This window comes from Lytechinus variegatus, chromosome 2, assembly GCF_018143015.1.
Source record: "Lytechinus variegatus isolate NC3 chromosome 2, Lvar_3.0, whole genome shotgun sequence".
Taxonomy (NCBI): Eukaryota; Metazoa; Echinodermata; class Echinoidea; order Temnopleuroida; family Toxopneustidae; genus Lytechinus; species Lytechinus variegatus.
Window position 1 is genome coordinate 81,742,692 of NC_054741.1, and position 15,682 is coordinate 81,758,373.

The 15,682-nt window shown below is 34.8% G+C and overlaps 1 protein-coding gene across 1 annotated transcript in view; it reads left to right on the top strand.

Annotated features, from left to right (window-relative positions):
* Positions 1-1,506: 1,506 nt before the first annotated feature.
* The window catches only part of LOC121409249 (serine/threonine-protein kinase 36-like), a 31,133-nt gene continuing 16,957 nt past the window's right edge, over positions 1,507-15,682 (top strand). The window contains exons 1-16 of the mRNA XM_041601123.1: positions 1,507-1,631; positions 3,593-3,773; positions 4,890-5,030; positions 5,967-6,044; positions 6,728-6,907; positions 7,490-7,648; positions 8,316-8,357; positions 8,819-8,912; positions 9,764-9,912; positions 10,561-10,725; positions 11,370-11,474; positions 11,918-12,141; positions 13,376-13,475; positions 13,965-14,056; positions 14,795-14,900; positions 15,285-15,435. Of these exons, the coding sequence (XP_041457057.1) occupies positions 3,690-3,773; positions 4,890-5,030; positions 5,967-6,044; positions 6,728-6,907; positions 7,490-7,648; positions 8,316-8,357; positions 8,819-8,912; positions 9,764-9,912; positions 10,561-10,725; positions 11,370-11,474; positions 11,918-12,141; positions 13,376-13,475; positions 13,965-14,056; positions 14,795-14,900; positions 15,285-15,435 (1,870 nt within the window). The 5' untranslated portion in view covers positions 1,507-1,631; positions 3,593-3,689. The remainder of the gene's footprint in view (positions 1,632-3,592; positions 3,774-4,889; positions 5,031-5,966; positions 6,045-6,727; positions 6,908-7,489; positions 7,649-8,315; positions 8,358-8,818; positions 8,913-9,763; positions 9,913-10,560; positions 10,726-11,369; positions 11,475-11,917; positions 12,142-13,375; positions 13,476-13,964; positions 14,057-14,794; positions 14,901-15,284; positions 15,436-15,682) is intronic.

The following is a 15,682-nucleotide window of genomic DNA, read 5'->3' on the forward strand; positions in this document are numbered from 1 at the left end:
TAATAATGCTTCGGTCAAATATTTTTAGGGGGCTAGATGGCGTACCGCGTATCGCGTATGTTGCATGTACAACAGTTGTCATTAATTAATTTCCTTGGTCATTTTTCACCATAGAGATACACCGCGGGGGGGGGGCACTCGACCAAAAAAGTGGTGGGGGTGTGCCGCGGGCAAGACAAAAAACGGGGGCCTTGGAGCGGGCTTATTGTAAAAAGGAGGGTCCTCGGGACGGGCTTTGGAACTACAAATTTTTGTGAAAACGGGGGTCCTTGCCAACGGATCGTCAGCGTGTGAGTGCGTATGCATCCCATAGAGATGTATAATATACATCTCTATGATGCATCCCTATACGGAACGGGCATGCGTGTATGATGCAGCTAGCCGCCGGGGTGCACTCGCGCAGAGGCGATGGTCGGACAGTGCTCTGCGGCGGCTTTTCACCAAATTTGCATCGCAGCAAATCAATGCGACCGGAACGGCGTAACGAAAAGAAGAAAATGCTATGCCTTGGAGTGGCTTTCTTTGTTCTTTTTCTCAATGAGACGAAAATGCTATTCCTAATTGGAACGGAAATTTGAGTGTAAAAATGGGGGTCCCCTCTGCGGCACATACCCACTATGCATTATATAAATTGAGTGCCCCCCGGAGATACATATATCTCTATGTTTCTCAATTTATTAGACCACTCATTGGTGTAATGCTTGGGTCAAAAATTTTTAGCGGGCTAGATATGGCGCATCGCGTAAAATTTATAAGAAGTTGCGAGTGAGTGAGAAAATTGTTGACATTTTTATTACGAAAATCCAAGTTTGTGATTAGATTTAAATTGACATAATATTCAGAAAATAATATCATATGCACCTTCTCTCTTTTCTTTTATCTTTTTCTTCTTGGTTGCAATGTGCTTCCCAAAGTCTTCTAATAATGTTATTTATATTATGCTGAAAATGCGTGATATCGAAAGCCCTTTATTCATTAACGTTGGAAAATCCTGATTTAGAATTGGTTATATTCATTGCATTATGGAGTATTTATGAATTGATTTTGAACAGAAATTCACTTGGTTTCGATCGAAGGAAGTACAGTCTTGTTCAGGGACAGACAGGATTTTCCAGAGGGGAAGGGGGGCACGTACATTTAAAAAAAAAATTGAGAAAAATTTGACAAGCAAAAATAAAGGTTTTTAACTAACCAAAAAGTTTGCATATTTCGTGCCCGAAAAAGAATTGACAAGCAAAAAAAAAAAAAAAAAAAAGAGGGGGGCGCACCTCTGTTTTAATGGCATTTAATTTTACATTTTACAATTTGTTTTATTTTGCTTCTCAAAAAAAAGTGGGGAGGGAGGCACAGTAGCTAGGGGGGGGGGGGCGGTAGCCCCCAGTGTTTTTGGCCACATCTTCCCCACCCTTCCCGGGCCCCGTCAATTTCTTATATTTTGTTTGTCCATAATTAAAAACAATCCCGAGGCTGGTGCGGCTGCGTTGCGAGCGCTCTCGGCGGCCGAGTTCGAATTTGTACGGTAAATTTGTTGGCATGGATATTCCAGAGCGTCCTCCGTCCGAGACGTGACCGTGATCACAATCCGCGGGTATTTTTCTGTATTGAAATCGGTCAAATCGTGTACCTACCTGGTAAGAAAAAAACCTAAACACTTGGTCAAAGAGTTTATCGTTGTGATTCACACCAAGTTTACGACCTGTTGTAAAAAAACAATCATTCATGTTTGTGCATTGTGTAGGGGTATACCTTGCCCCATCTATGGTGATTCGTGTGAGTGACTGTTGTGAGAACTCGTTCTGAGTGAGAGTTCGAGTTGCGTTGGCCGTTGCAACTTGGAAATCATCATGTAACGTGTATACTCCTTAGTTTACCATTGAAGATAATTGGCAGTCTTAAGCTGACACTTTTGCAAAAAGACAATGCTTAATTCTTACCCAAGTCGAAAGTTTAAGTTGACATAGTCCACATCGCACAATTTGCGCACATTTTAAAAATTATTATGAAGTTGATTTTCATCATCATCATCATCTGGTACGGGATGAAGGCGCAAGCCTGTAACTCCCGGTTGCTTCTTGGAGGATTGGTCACTGAAAACTACTACTTCATGAGCTTGCGTGAGGAGTCGTGGAAGCTCAAAATGCTTATTTCGCCAAAATATTTTCAGTCAAAAATTTCTCACAGCTCACACAAAATTAATCAAAGTCATGAATACCAAGTGAAAGGCAAGATCCTAAAGTTGAATTCGCTTGACAGAATTGTAAAGTACATGTAGGTCAAGGGTTTCACTGGTACCGCGATCTCAAAATTCCATGGCGATCGACTAGTGCGCTCGGCTGAAAAAGTGTCAGAAAAAGTTTGACCTTAATTTGCGCACGGTCGTTTTGCAAAGCTTTAGAAAACAAATCAAGCAGACAAAGGTAACATAATTGTATCAGATAGAGGTTAATATGCCATAAATTCGGGTGATATCATATTTTACTTATTTTGAGACTTCCGCTTGCAAACTGGCGAATTCTTGATGCTTGTCGAGAAGGTCGGATTTTCTCTGAGCGGACGCAAATTTGCCGATGGTTTGCCAATATTTTCATTAATAGAGACCTTACCTTCAAGAAAATTACTATAATGGGTAATTATAAGTCACTCTTTCTGTTGATGAAATAATTTTATCAAAATATTCCAAAGAGCTGGCCTCGGGTTCCAACAATCAGTCATCGTTATGTTTCTATTGCCTTGCAGCAGCTTGAGCATACGTGCATACGAATGCGCCAGTATATCACGTTTGTGTTACCATTTTTAGTTTATCACAAACTGAAAATGGTAATACGAATGTGATTGGCTGGCACATTCAAGCACTCTCTGGGTTAGGGGACATTGGGATCTCAATAAGGTTGGAAAAGTGCTGCCAGAGTAGTCAGACTTTCAAGCACCATTGTACGAAATCCACAGATATTCAGAATTTTTACCGTCGATATGAATTGTGATATATACATCTCAGTCAAAACACAATAACTAATTTCACTAAAAAAAGTCCATAATTAAAAATAAAATCACTGGACAGCTCACCCCGCAACAAGCCTTCACGCCATCATTGTGTGTTTCCGCGGATGCTTCCACCAAGCCGTATTGGTGCTGTTGTTGTGAATTATTATTGAGGTGAATCATGTTACATATTGACCTCATTAGTTACAAAAGTATGACCTCATAGGTTGAAAATTGATAATCCTAAAACCATAAGCCAAAAATCTTATTAAAACTTGAGAGAAATATATGATTTTATTTGAAAAAACCTTGGTCAGTCATTTTCATATAGAACCCCAAAAAATGGTGCCCATATCTGCGTACCCATTCACTTTACACATGATATTTAGGCTATCACATGAAATTCACTATTTTCCACCATTGTGAATGATGAATATATCCTTATTAGTTGCATGTGTAAAGTTTTTACTTTACTAGAATCGTGCAGATACGCATATATGATGTATGTGCAAACAAGGGGCATTGCGCGACTTGGGGAACCTTAACATGCTAACGCTACATAATGACCTATCGGAATTTAAATGTTAAATTATGGTGTCTTTCGCTTTTTCAGATATCTTTCTGGATCTTTAAAGCTTGTAATTTGTTTCCATTTTACCAAACTGTGATACTTATGATGACAAGAAGTGACTAGTTGCAGACGACTTGTCATGGATAATTATCATGTATTGGAGCTAATAGGAGAGGGATCTTTTGGGAAAGTTTACAGGGGAAGGCGGAAATACACAGGCAAGGTAAAGTACTCTATGCCCTATTTCACAAACTTTTTAGCTATGCTTTGTTTGTTTTAGATAGTTTAAAAATTGTTTCTTGCTTGGTCATTAGCAAAGTTTGTCATAGATAATTAGGCTTTTTATCACTTACACCAATGCAAGGTTTGTATACAGACAAACCTTGCACACTGTATCATGTATTTTGTATATGACACTAAAGGTAACATGTAGTTATTATTAAGTGGTGAATTCAAGAGAAATTTGTTTTTTATCAAGAGAGATAAATATGAAAGTGATTGGAGTATGTAATGAAAGAAGCAGAGAAAGGAATGAATAGGATTTAAATAAACTAAGATCATGGAATTCTTCTAAAGGCAGTTTAGGCATGATTTTGTTTAAGATTCAAATTCATCTATCCAGCTACTGTTGTAATATATACATGTAGGTCTGAGAGTAATTGCCTGAGCTGTACATACTATAGCCCAAACAAATACTACACAATTTGTTGCTATCTAGAAAATCTTGATAAAGTTGTGATTAGTGGTTCGAATACGAAAGTTAAAATTCCAGTCTATTTGAGCCTCCTTGGAGGAATAACAGCAAATTTGATTCCAAATTATAGTGAAGTTATTATTGGCTGTGACTTGAAGCCGATTTGGATTTTAATCTGACCAAAATTCTAATTTTAGTAATTCCTGGCATAATGTTGGACTTCAAATAAAATGATTTTATTTCTTAGAATTTTCAGATTTGATGTAAGATATTATTTGTGAAAAAATTGTGTTGCTTCCAATTAAGTAGTGTGCAGCTGGCTTAAGAAGTCATTCATACATGTATATTAATATACATTAAAATTTCATGTCTCAATCGTATATGTACCATAAAGAATTCATCCCAATGTGTTGTTACACAATGTACAGTGATTTTGATTAGCCTATTTGTTGTTATAATGATTCCATTACAGAAAGACAAGGTATATTACATGTAGGCCTAACTCTCTCATTCAATCAGAAGTTTTTTTTTCTACTTTCAATAATGTTAATAATTCCATTTATAACCTATTAATTTTTATACCAATATATACACATGTATGTACCTACTGCATTTTATTTTATTTTCTCTCACACATTGTTGTAGATTGTTGCTTTGAAGTTTATCCCCAAACATGGTCGGAGTGATAAAGAACTGGACAGTCTGCGCAAGGAGATTGAAATCATGAGAGGGATGCACCATCCAAACATCATTGAGATGTTAGATACATTTGAGACTGATAAAGAGGTTAAAAATGAAAAAAATATAACTAGTTAAAGTTGAACTAAATATAATTTTTGTCTATTTAACATTGTGCAATCAAATATTGTGTGCTTTGAAATTTGTTATTACACTGTAGTGTTCGATGCATGTTTCATATTGCTGCCTCTAGCTCTGAAACCTAATGTGAGTTAACAAAAATGATCCATATCACATTATTGGTAACCAGTGAGATTCATCCTCAGATCAACTTCAACTTTGGATTTGGTGTCTTACCGATGGAAATTGGCCTAACACTGACACCAGAATGTCAACACTGAACTCTAAATTAAAGGGGAAGTTCACCCTGAAGAAAACTTTGTTGTAAAAATAGCAGAAAAAATATTGGTGAAGGTTAGAGGAAAATCCGTTAAAGAATAAGAAAGTTATTAGAGTTCAAAATTTTGGATTTGTGACGTCATAAACGAGCAGCTGCCCCATGTGTTATGTAATATAAAATGCATGAATTTCAAATTTTGTATGGTTCCTGGTGACTTAATTTTGTTTTCCATTCATGATTGGGTGTGAAATGATTGGTCTATTGATATAAAAAAGGTACAGTGAAAACCATTTTCAATTTTCTGAGAAAATGACATTTCATTCATATTTTACCATTCGCTAAGTAGGAATGCTGTTCGCATATGACGTCACAAATCAAATAATTGAAATTCGAATAACTTTTTAATTATTTGATGAATTTTTCTCAAACCTTCGCCAATATTTTTTATTATTTTTTCTGCTATTTTTACAATAAACTTTTTGTCAGGGTGAACTTCCCCTTTAATATTGTGTACAGAATATAGTGAACCAAGGAATAGGCATATATCTTAAACAATTTTCATATTTGGCAGTTTAGGATTTTCTTTAAAGTGTTCCTGTTGATAATGTGAAAAAGTTCATGTTTACTGTCTCTACAATCCTCAGGTGGTAGCAGTAACAGATTATGCTGAAGGAGAATTGTTTCAGATCTTAGAGGATGATGGCACTTTGCCTGAACAACAGGTAATAATCTAGGAGAGAGAAGAGAGAGAGAGAGAGAGAGATAAAAAAATGAAAGGACAAACAAAACAGGGAGGAGTGTTTGGGAATGCTGGAGGATACCATATGCAATGCATCCCTCTATTATGTGTCATGATTGTGCTTGCACGTATACCATTGAATGCTTCATACATTCATTGGTTTCAACGCTCGCCTGCTTGGAGTCCAGATTGGATGTTGATATATTGAAGCTATCTTTCCCAGAGCTAGCGTAGAGAGCCTGACTCCTAAATTCCCTAACACAGTGCCAGTTCCCAGATGAGGAGGGATATGTTGGGGTTTGGCACTGTGTTAGGCAATTTCAAATTTTGGTTACATACAGTGTTGATGAATGATGAAAAGAAGAGAGAAAAGGAGCTACCAGTTTTAGTAAATGTAATAATGGAGGGGAAAAAGAAGTTATTCTATTTGTAATCACCAATAAACAAGAACATGAACCTAGACATAAACACACATATAAAAACGACACATGATATTTTCTCCTGAAGAAATTCTTGATGAAAAATTCTAGTCTTGGTGAGTTATAATACCTGTAGATATAGCAATCCATTGACTATAATCTGCTTTATAGACCTCGGGATACTTTTGATTTGACTTTTTGAAATTCATCCGACATGACCGACTTTTCCTCTCAATACATCTTACAGGTGAGAGAGATTGCCTGTCAGCTTCTGTCTGCTCTGTACTACCTACATGCCCATCGCATCCTCCACAGGGACATGAAACCACAGAACATTCTTCTGGGTAAAGGGGGCGTGGTCAAGCTATGTGACTTTGGATTTGCCCGGGCCATGAGTATTAACACACTTGTCTTGACTTCAATCAAGGTCAGTGAATTGTTGGAGTTGGATTATTGTTATGATACAATGATCATTGGATAAAAATATATACATCTAGGCTTTGTGTCTTAACACAATGAGCATACTTTATTTTATCAGTGCTCATTGTGCAATAAGACTGATAAAGAGTGATTATTTGTTTTCTAGTTGATGATAAATGGTCTTCTTCACTGATATCTAGTGTGATAAGCAGCATATCCAAATACATCTAAAGTTATCAACAGAAGTATTTTTTTTATTCACACCCCAAATAAAGATCTGTTCGTTCGTCTCTCATAAATGATTTAATAATGTGTTATACTCAGGAGAATTTTCTATTTCTATTCTATTACTTTTGTGGAGATTGCACTTTCTTAAATTGCCATGAGCACCAAAAAGTGGACATATCTACCGCATAAGAAGCTACTATTATAATTTTATTTTCAATAATAAAGAAAGGACAACAGAATGCCGAGAAATATAAAAAAAAAGCCCTTGTCATAATGTTCCTTAAGAATTGATTAATTACATAGTGGAGAAGTTTATTTTTTTTGAAATTGAATTATTTATTGCAAACATTCTCTCACACAGGGTACCCCTTTATACATGGCACCTGAGCTAGTAGAGGAGAAACCTTATGATCACACAGCTGATTTATGGTCCCTTGGATGTATCCTCTATGAGCTGTTTGTGGGAACACCCCCTTTCTACACCAATAGCATCTTCCAGCTTGTTAGTCTTATCATTAAGGTATGGTTTAAAGACTCTTTGCAAGGTGTGATGAAACCATGTTTGCTGTTGACTTTGCTATGGAGCTATATGATGTTGTGTCTAGATGAAAATAAAAGAAATCAGTCATGCACTTCATTTTATTGAAAATGAAGTTTTTTTTTTAATTTAGGTGTTGTGTTTGATTCCAGCTCTTACTTCTATGGACACTAGTTTAATGGAAAGTGAGGGTGAAGGGCTCATAAATCAAAGGAAACCTTATCAACAAACATTCTGCTTCCAAAGTTTCCTCCACATTCCCTTTTATGTACTTCAATCATGTAGTGTATTAATTTGAGATTATTTCTTAATTTCATTTTATATTGTAAGTTTGTAAAAGGCTGTACAGCATACTTATGTTATTATATCAGTTTTGTGGAAATAAACCTAAAAGAATGAATTAAGATTAAATTAATGACTTAGCACAAAGGATTTCAGTATCAAAAGCCAAAAAGTATGGCAAATTTCTGGGAATTGCAAATTTGCATTTACTAACTATAGTACATTTTCACTTAATCAATTTGATTCCCCGAAATTTATTTTTAAAAAAATTGTCAAATTTTCATTGATCTCATTTTTCATTATCAGTTTAATGACTTTCCTTTTCCAAAGCAGCTGAACAATGTTATGTAATATTTTTTTATTACAGGATCCTGTCAAATGGCCTAAGAACATGAATCCTGAATTCAAGGTAATATCTATTCTGCTTACTTTAAAAGCCAATATATGATGAAAAGACTGTTTTCACTTGACCTTTTTTTTTTTAACTTAATGAGTACATTCATAAGCTGTTATTTTTTGCAATCTGGTTGTATTTTTCATGTGCAGTAAGGGCAATCTAGGTGTTATTGGACGTGTGAAATGATATCTCCTTGAAAAATCAAAGCTATATCTCTGTTGATATAAATATCTGAAATCTGAGCAGATCAGGTCCTCAAAAAAGGACCATTAGTGTCGTACTCTTGAAAAAGGTGTGACATAATTTTTGGTATTAGTTAAAGAATGAATTTTAAAAGATTTTAAAAGATTTCAAAATCAATTTGATTTATTTACATCTCTTAAGAAATAAAGATATGAAGCATTTTTTTTATCATTGTAAGCTAAGAATAATCATGTCAAGTAATTTATGTATTTTATTTTTTGCACTATTAGGATTTCCTGCAGGGTTTATTGACAAAGAGTTCCAAGCATCGTCTGACATGGCCAAGCCTTCTTTATCATCCATTTGTAAATGGAGGGGTCAAAGGTCAGAGACTCTAACCTTGAATTAATATATTCTTATTTAATTGTTATCAATGTTGTAAGGGTAATTCAGAAAAACAATCACCTTGGTTTAGATCCTACTAATTTTTAAGCTTCAAAGAGTCCTAAATGAATGTGAAGACTTATTTGTTTGCCAAAGTTCAGTTTAACAGACCTGCCAAGTAGTACTGATTTTCCGTATTTAGTACTACAAATAGAGAAGAATACTGATGGGTTTCATGCAAAATACTGATTTCTTAAGTTTCAGTTTATGTGTTGTCCTATGGTATTCCTTTGAAAATACTAATTTCCTCACCAAAATACTGATTTTCAGCCTTGAAAATACTAAAATGTTCTTGTTCAGGTTGGCAGCTCTGGTTTAATTACACCTCTCCTCCAAGAGATCCACTGATTACCAGTATATCATAGAATCTCATTGCCAGGATGGGGCACTGTACAAGATTAATAGATTGACAAATTGTAACTAAAATTTTAACTGAAAATTGAAAATTTTCTAAAGTTTTTTATTGTATTAAAGGGAGGGAAGGTGGAAAACAAATCCACATACTTTTGTTGCAGAATAACATCCTTGTATTTAATAGCTTATCACAAAACACCTACTGTCCTTGCTTTGCTGATCATGTTACACTTCTTGATACATACCTTATTAGTCCATCCTCTTAATTCATTTTTTTTTTTTACAAGTTTGGTTTTCATTTATCCCTTTATTTTTCTAATCTTTGTTGTTATCTCAGAAACATGCAAGTTTATTATAAATGCAATAAAATATATGATATTCTTATTATTCTTATTATAAATTACATGAATTTCCTGTCATTGTCTTGATATTGACAGTATCTGATTCCTTGACTGAGAATCCTTTCACACAGGCACCTTCTGCTGAGGAGGTGGCTCGTAAGGAGAAGGCAGTTCAAGAGAAGTCTACTAACGTAGCACCTGGTACCACCATTATGAGGAAACTCAAACAGAGGGAACAGGTCCCTGTAAGTAAGCTCTTATTATCCATGACTGAGATTTGCTTCTTTGAATATGATCAGCCTTTAAGATTATTAAACAACATTAAGTTGAGTTTGATTAAAGCACAAAATGAGAGATGATAGTGATGAAAGTTTGACAGAAGAAAGATATCTTAGAATTCAGTAAGTAATGCAATGGGAGCGGTAGGCAGGTTTAAGGCTTCGTCTTTGATTTTGACCAACCAGCTAATTTTATGATTAGCTGTGCTCTGTTCTTTTACTGACTACAAGCTGTAGATGTATTACATTAAATGATATATACTCAGATATTGTCTAAACATTTAAGCTTTGTTCTTGTGCAAACTTCTTAATGTTCAAGTCAAAATGGATACCGGTATGGGGCCTGTTTTACGTCATTGTCATGATTCAAAATATTCTGAGGGTTTGTGAGAAGCAAGTGATAGGACAGCTAATAGTTTCAAACAGATTAAATGGTGCAGTCACTGCTGTGCAAGGAGTAGATGATAGGATAAACTCCAGGTGGTTCCAAGCATTTTTTCTGACTCATTCAAGATCACAAGAGTGTTTTAGATATCCTATCTTATATTGTTCAGTTTCTTCATTTCCTTTGCTTAGGATGATAAAGATGATTACTGTGCTTCTATTCCATTTTAGGAGGATAATAAAGATGGGGCTTGGACCGAGGGCAAGAAACCCCATAAACCCAGCGGTGAGAAGACCAAGGCTAAACCCCGTATTGCCAAGAGTGAGCCCTGGCCTAGTGTCAAGGAACAGGAACCAACCCCGAGGGAGAACCGCATTACTCATGATTACAAACAGGTGAATAATGTAGTCATACTCATTATCACAGGAATAGTCCAGATTGCAGGGAAAATGAGACTGATTTTCACCTGTGCTGACCTCTTGTTTATGATTTTATTGAAAAAAAATATTAAAAAATACAGATCTGTTGCAAAAAATTAGAAATGTGATATCAACAAAATACTTTACTATAATAATTGTTCTTTTGTGGATGTACTAGTAATTTAATTAAAAAACTGGATCCAATGGTTATGAAGGGGATATTAATTTTATATTTCAAGTTTTTTCTCTCTTACCCATTTAACACTTAGAGTAGGTAGATGTCTGCTTTTTTAAAAGCTTTTGTGACAAAAGAAGTTTTCCTTATTTCTGTTAGTTCTCAAATTGTGGAACATTCTTGGCAATGAAAAAATATAAAATTTAAGTATAGAGGTTATGATAAAATTGGTAAAAAATTAATCTTGAAAATTATACATATGATTCATAATGGTCCATATCCACTCTGCAGAGTATTTAGGGTCCTGAGCAATAGAATATGAGTCAGAAAAAAAACCCTGAAATCTACTACTTAAGGAACAAGACTACTGCATTCCATGGTCAAAATCAATCTTGATTTGATAGTGTCTCAATGCTTACTCATAATATGAATTGATTTCTTCCAGGAGTTTCCAAGTGTTGAGGTGGAAAGCAGACGAGTTTTAAAGAAAGATGGAGGAAAGGCAAAAGACATGAGGAAAAGCATTGATAATGTCAGACTGCAAGAAGAAGTAAGCTAAAACTTTTAGACATTATGGGAATATTAATTGATGGTGGTGATACTGATATTGTTGGAGATGATGATGATTTTTAAATACTAGATTAAATTTATTATTTACAAATTTAGCTTTCATTTCTGATTGTCATTTTATAAATGCCAATTTTCAATCTGTAACTTCTAATTCTTATTCTGATAACAATTTCTTTAGCCTACTTTTACCATGAATTGACCATACCACTTACTGCATTATTATATGAAAATATTTATGATATATTGAATTCAATTCAGTCATATTAAATAATCAATAATTATATTTCTACAGTGTATTTTCCACATATACAAATACAAAGTGCTTTGAGGTGCCATCTCTGGTCTCCATTGGAGCTGAATATATACAAATGATGTAAGAGTTATGATATCAGTTTCATTGAATGGTATTTCCATTACCAATAGGATGTTGACAGTGAAGATGAATGGGACTCTCTCTGTGACATTACCAATCCTGAGACCACAGACCCTCGTTCTATAGATGCTCTCCTCCATGACCAGGCGTTTGTGCAGCGCATTGCATCAAGGCTTGATGAAACATGTAAACAAACGTTTGAAGGGATGCTGGAGGGTGCATCTAGACTCAGGCTTGTCTTGCGAGTTATCAGCAACCTGCTGGCTTACAAAGGGTAAAGATTCATATTAAACCTTCTTTATTCTATTCATTTTGTGCCAATTCTGCTGAACGATTTCCTTCAAATTTGCTGCTTGCCGACTTTACTTTTCAAGTCTTGCTCATTTTTTGAGACCATGTGATGCCTCGGCATGCAGTCAAAAAATCATGCAACATTTTGTATGTAAATGGCAGATGCAAAATTGCTGAAAAACATGATTCTGTATCTATACAAACTTCTTCAAAATAACATTATTTCTTTTTGTACTGATAAAAGCAATTCCATATCCTTTATAATTTAGATAATGTTGCTGATGATTTCCATAAATTAAACCCAGGAACGAAAAGTCAAAAAGCAAATGTGTAGGAGATTAAAAGAAAAAAAATACATTGATTTTTCTAATAGTCATGTAATGAAAATCTTAAAAGTGTGTCCAGACCAAAATCTAGTAGTTATAGAGGTTTATTAAATGATTGCATGCATAAAAAGATGAGCATAATTAATTGCAAATGAATTATTTTAGATTTTCACAGTCTTATAGTTACATCATGACTTTTTTTGTGTGGCGATTCTTTTGTTGCAATCACAAGATCAACAGCCTGTGCTCTATAACGGTAATGCTCAAGTTCATATTGAGTTACCTAGCCCTGCTTGTGATAAATAATCTAAATCCAGCTATATGACCAACCAGATGTACTTTTGGAAACTCATTGTTATGAAAATTCTTGTGCAATACAAACTATCAATGACTGGAACTCGCTAGGATGGATCCAGACATTTTCAAACTACAAGCAACCAGTTTTTCCTTTAATAAGATTCAAACAACGTGGATTGAAGTCATCACTCTCATCCTCTTTGTTAATGTCCTTGACAGGATATTAAGGAGTATCCCCTTCTAAGTTTTTTTAATCACTTGGTTTCTAAGACTTATTTTGGCTTAGTTAATAAGTCTTGACTGAAAAATAAGACATGGGGATTATGTATTGAGCTGCAGATGTAATGCTTCTTCATTTATACACTCCTTTGGGATATTTTGTATCTGTGGGATATGAACATTTTTAAGGTTTGCTTAACACAATCTGTATGTGTAAAATGGAACTTGGTTAAATTTCTCTACTGCGATAGGAGAAAATGTGTAAATTGTATGAGGAAGAAGGGGGGGGGGTCTTAATCTGATGACCAGAATATTGACAAATTCTGCTTCATTGAAATCCATCCTTTTTTCTCTCTCTCTTCCAATTGAATGCAGTTTTGCTGATCCCCTCACTGAATTTTGTCATATGACCAAAGTACCAATGCTACCTCTGGATGTCCTCAGCAAAATGAAGAATAATAAAACAGTCAAAGAGGTAAGTAATTCTTTCTTCCTCTTTACATATATGCTAGATACACCAGGTTTTGACATGTCATGAATATTAACTTTCATAGTTCATGCAATTTTTATTGGATCAAATTGGATGAATTCAAACCATAATCATGATGGATTATCGTTATCATTTCCTTTCAAATGATAGTATAAATTCCATTGTGAATCTCTTAAGGTGTCTCTACAGGGTCTAACATGGGGGCAATTTCATAAAACTGAGCATAAAGTTATGCATGGCTTTATGAATCACTAGGACATATTCTTACATATTAGATTTTATTCTCAATCATTTCAATTCCCCTGCTAGGTGGCATTAATGAGATTGTATGGAGAGTCAATAGCAGATTTTGAGTGGTGAAAGTTTTTTAAGAGTGCAGACAAGTGTTGTGACAGCACTGGTCAACAATACATGTAAAATCACTTGATGTAACTTCAGTGTTATCTTACTGTATTCATTTCTCGTTTTCTGCAGCAAGCTTGGTATGTACAGATCCTGACAGACTTGGTCAATGTATACACTGCATACATCATGTCAGATGTGGCTATAGAGCTAAACATAGACAGGTATAAAACTCTAAACTTTTCTCCATTTTCTGTTCATTTATGAAGAAAAAACCTGCATAGCTTTGCATCTGTAATAACTCAAAGATGTTTCCATGTGAGACGTTTGACTATGGAGTTGTTTTACAAAGAAAACAACTAACATAACTAGGGTCAACCTTAATAACCAACATGTATATAATTAACACATAATCCCATAGATGAGTACATGGTAGAGTATATCATCTGAATGTTATCTGAATTATACATGTACAATGATACTTCTGATGAAAATTCAAGTGTGATTCTGGCAACACAAATCTTTGTAAAAACACCCCTGATAAAATCAGTCTGTTTCTATGAGGTCCAATTTAAAAGGATAATCTATTCTTCTATTAAAGTCTAATTAAAAAATTCTACCCACACAAAATTAGAATTAAACTCAACAGTTTGTTAAGTCATAATGCATGGATATGGAAAGGTTTGAGCAAACAAAAAATTGAAGAAAAAAAAACAGGCCATTGTTAATGAGAATCACATGCTCCCTCAGTTTCGTTTTCAATTTCTCAATCCTTTCTAGTCCCACCATCTTAATGGTATATGTAAAATCTATTTTGATTTAATTGAAAGCATTATAAATAAGAACTCTGCTTGAAATTTGACTGTACCACATACATGTAGAGTTTAGACATACCCTACCTTGTATTTGTTTTACATAATGTTATTTGATGACTATTCTCCACCCCACACCAACATTTTCAGGACCAAAGATGTGATGGAGGCCGCTCTAAACTTTGCTGGTGTTCTACCATGGTTAATACACATCAAGGAAGATGATGACCTTGATTTAAGGGCACAGTCTGTTTATGTAAGTTACAGGCTTAGGAATAAAAACAAGTTGTCATATGACCGGTATCATAACAACAGTCACAGACCAGTGCTTTTTTTTGCGATTCAAATCCATTGCTGAAATAAGAGAGCTGATAATTATAAGTCAATGCTGAATGACACAGTGTCTAGGGATCTGTGCCATAAAAATTTGCAATTCTAAGTTTACTGTTACAATGATTACCATGGAAACTTTGATTTGATTGGATCTTGTTGCCGTAGTAGTTACAGAAATGGAAAAGTTACAATAAGAAACGGCCCAAATCTGGCAGAAACTTGTCATTGTAAGGAATGAACCATGTTATAAACAAGTTCTATGCTACAGTGTATTGATGAAAAACGTCTCAATCATTTGTTTCTCCAGTGTTTTATTTACCAGTGTGAGGTGATGGATAGAGCCCAGGAAGAGTTTGTGACAGGGTACTATGCTGGTCTTGCTACCACCCATCAACAGGTCATCACTGCTCTTCTTAAAACATTACAACAGGATGATACTCTTATCAAGAAAGTCACAAGTAAGTTGAACAGTCACAAATACTGGCAGAGTTACATGCCCTTATCTTGTGGGACATTTTGTACTGTTTATGTCAATGATGCATCATAACTCACAGAAATATACTGTTTTTCTCCAAAATAAATACATGTACATACACCTTTATAAATAAGTCACTTTTTATTATGTAATTTGTAGAGATAGTAGGCTTCCGTTTTCCAGTAATTTGAACTTAATCATACTTTTGTGCATTTATCTTGATTATTTTA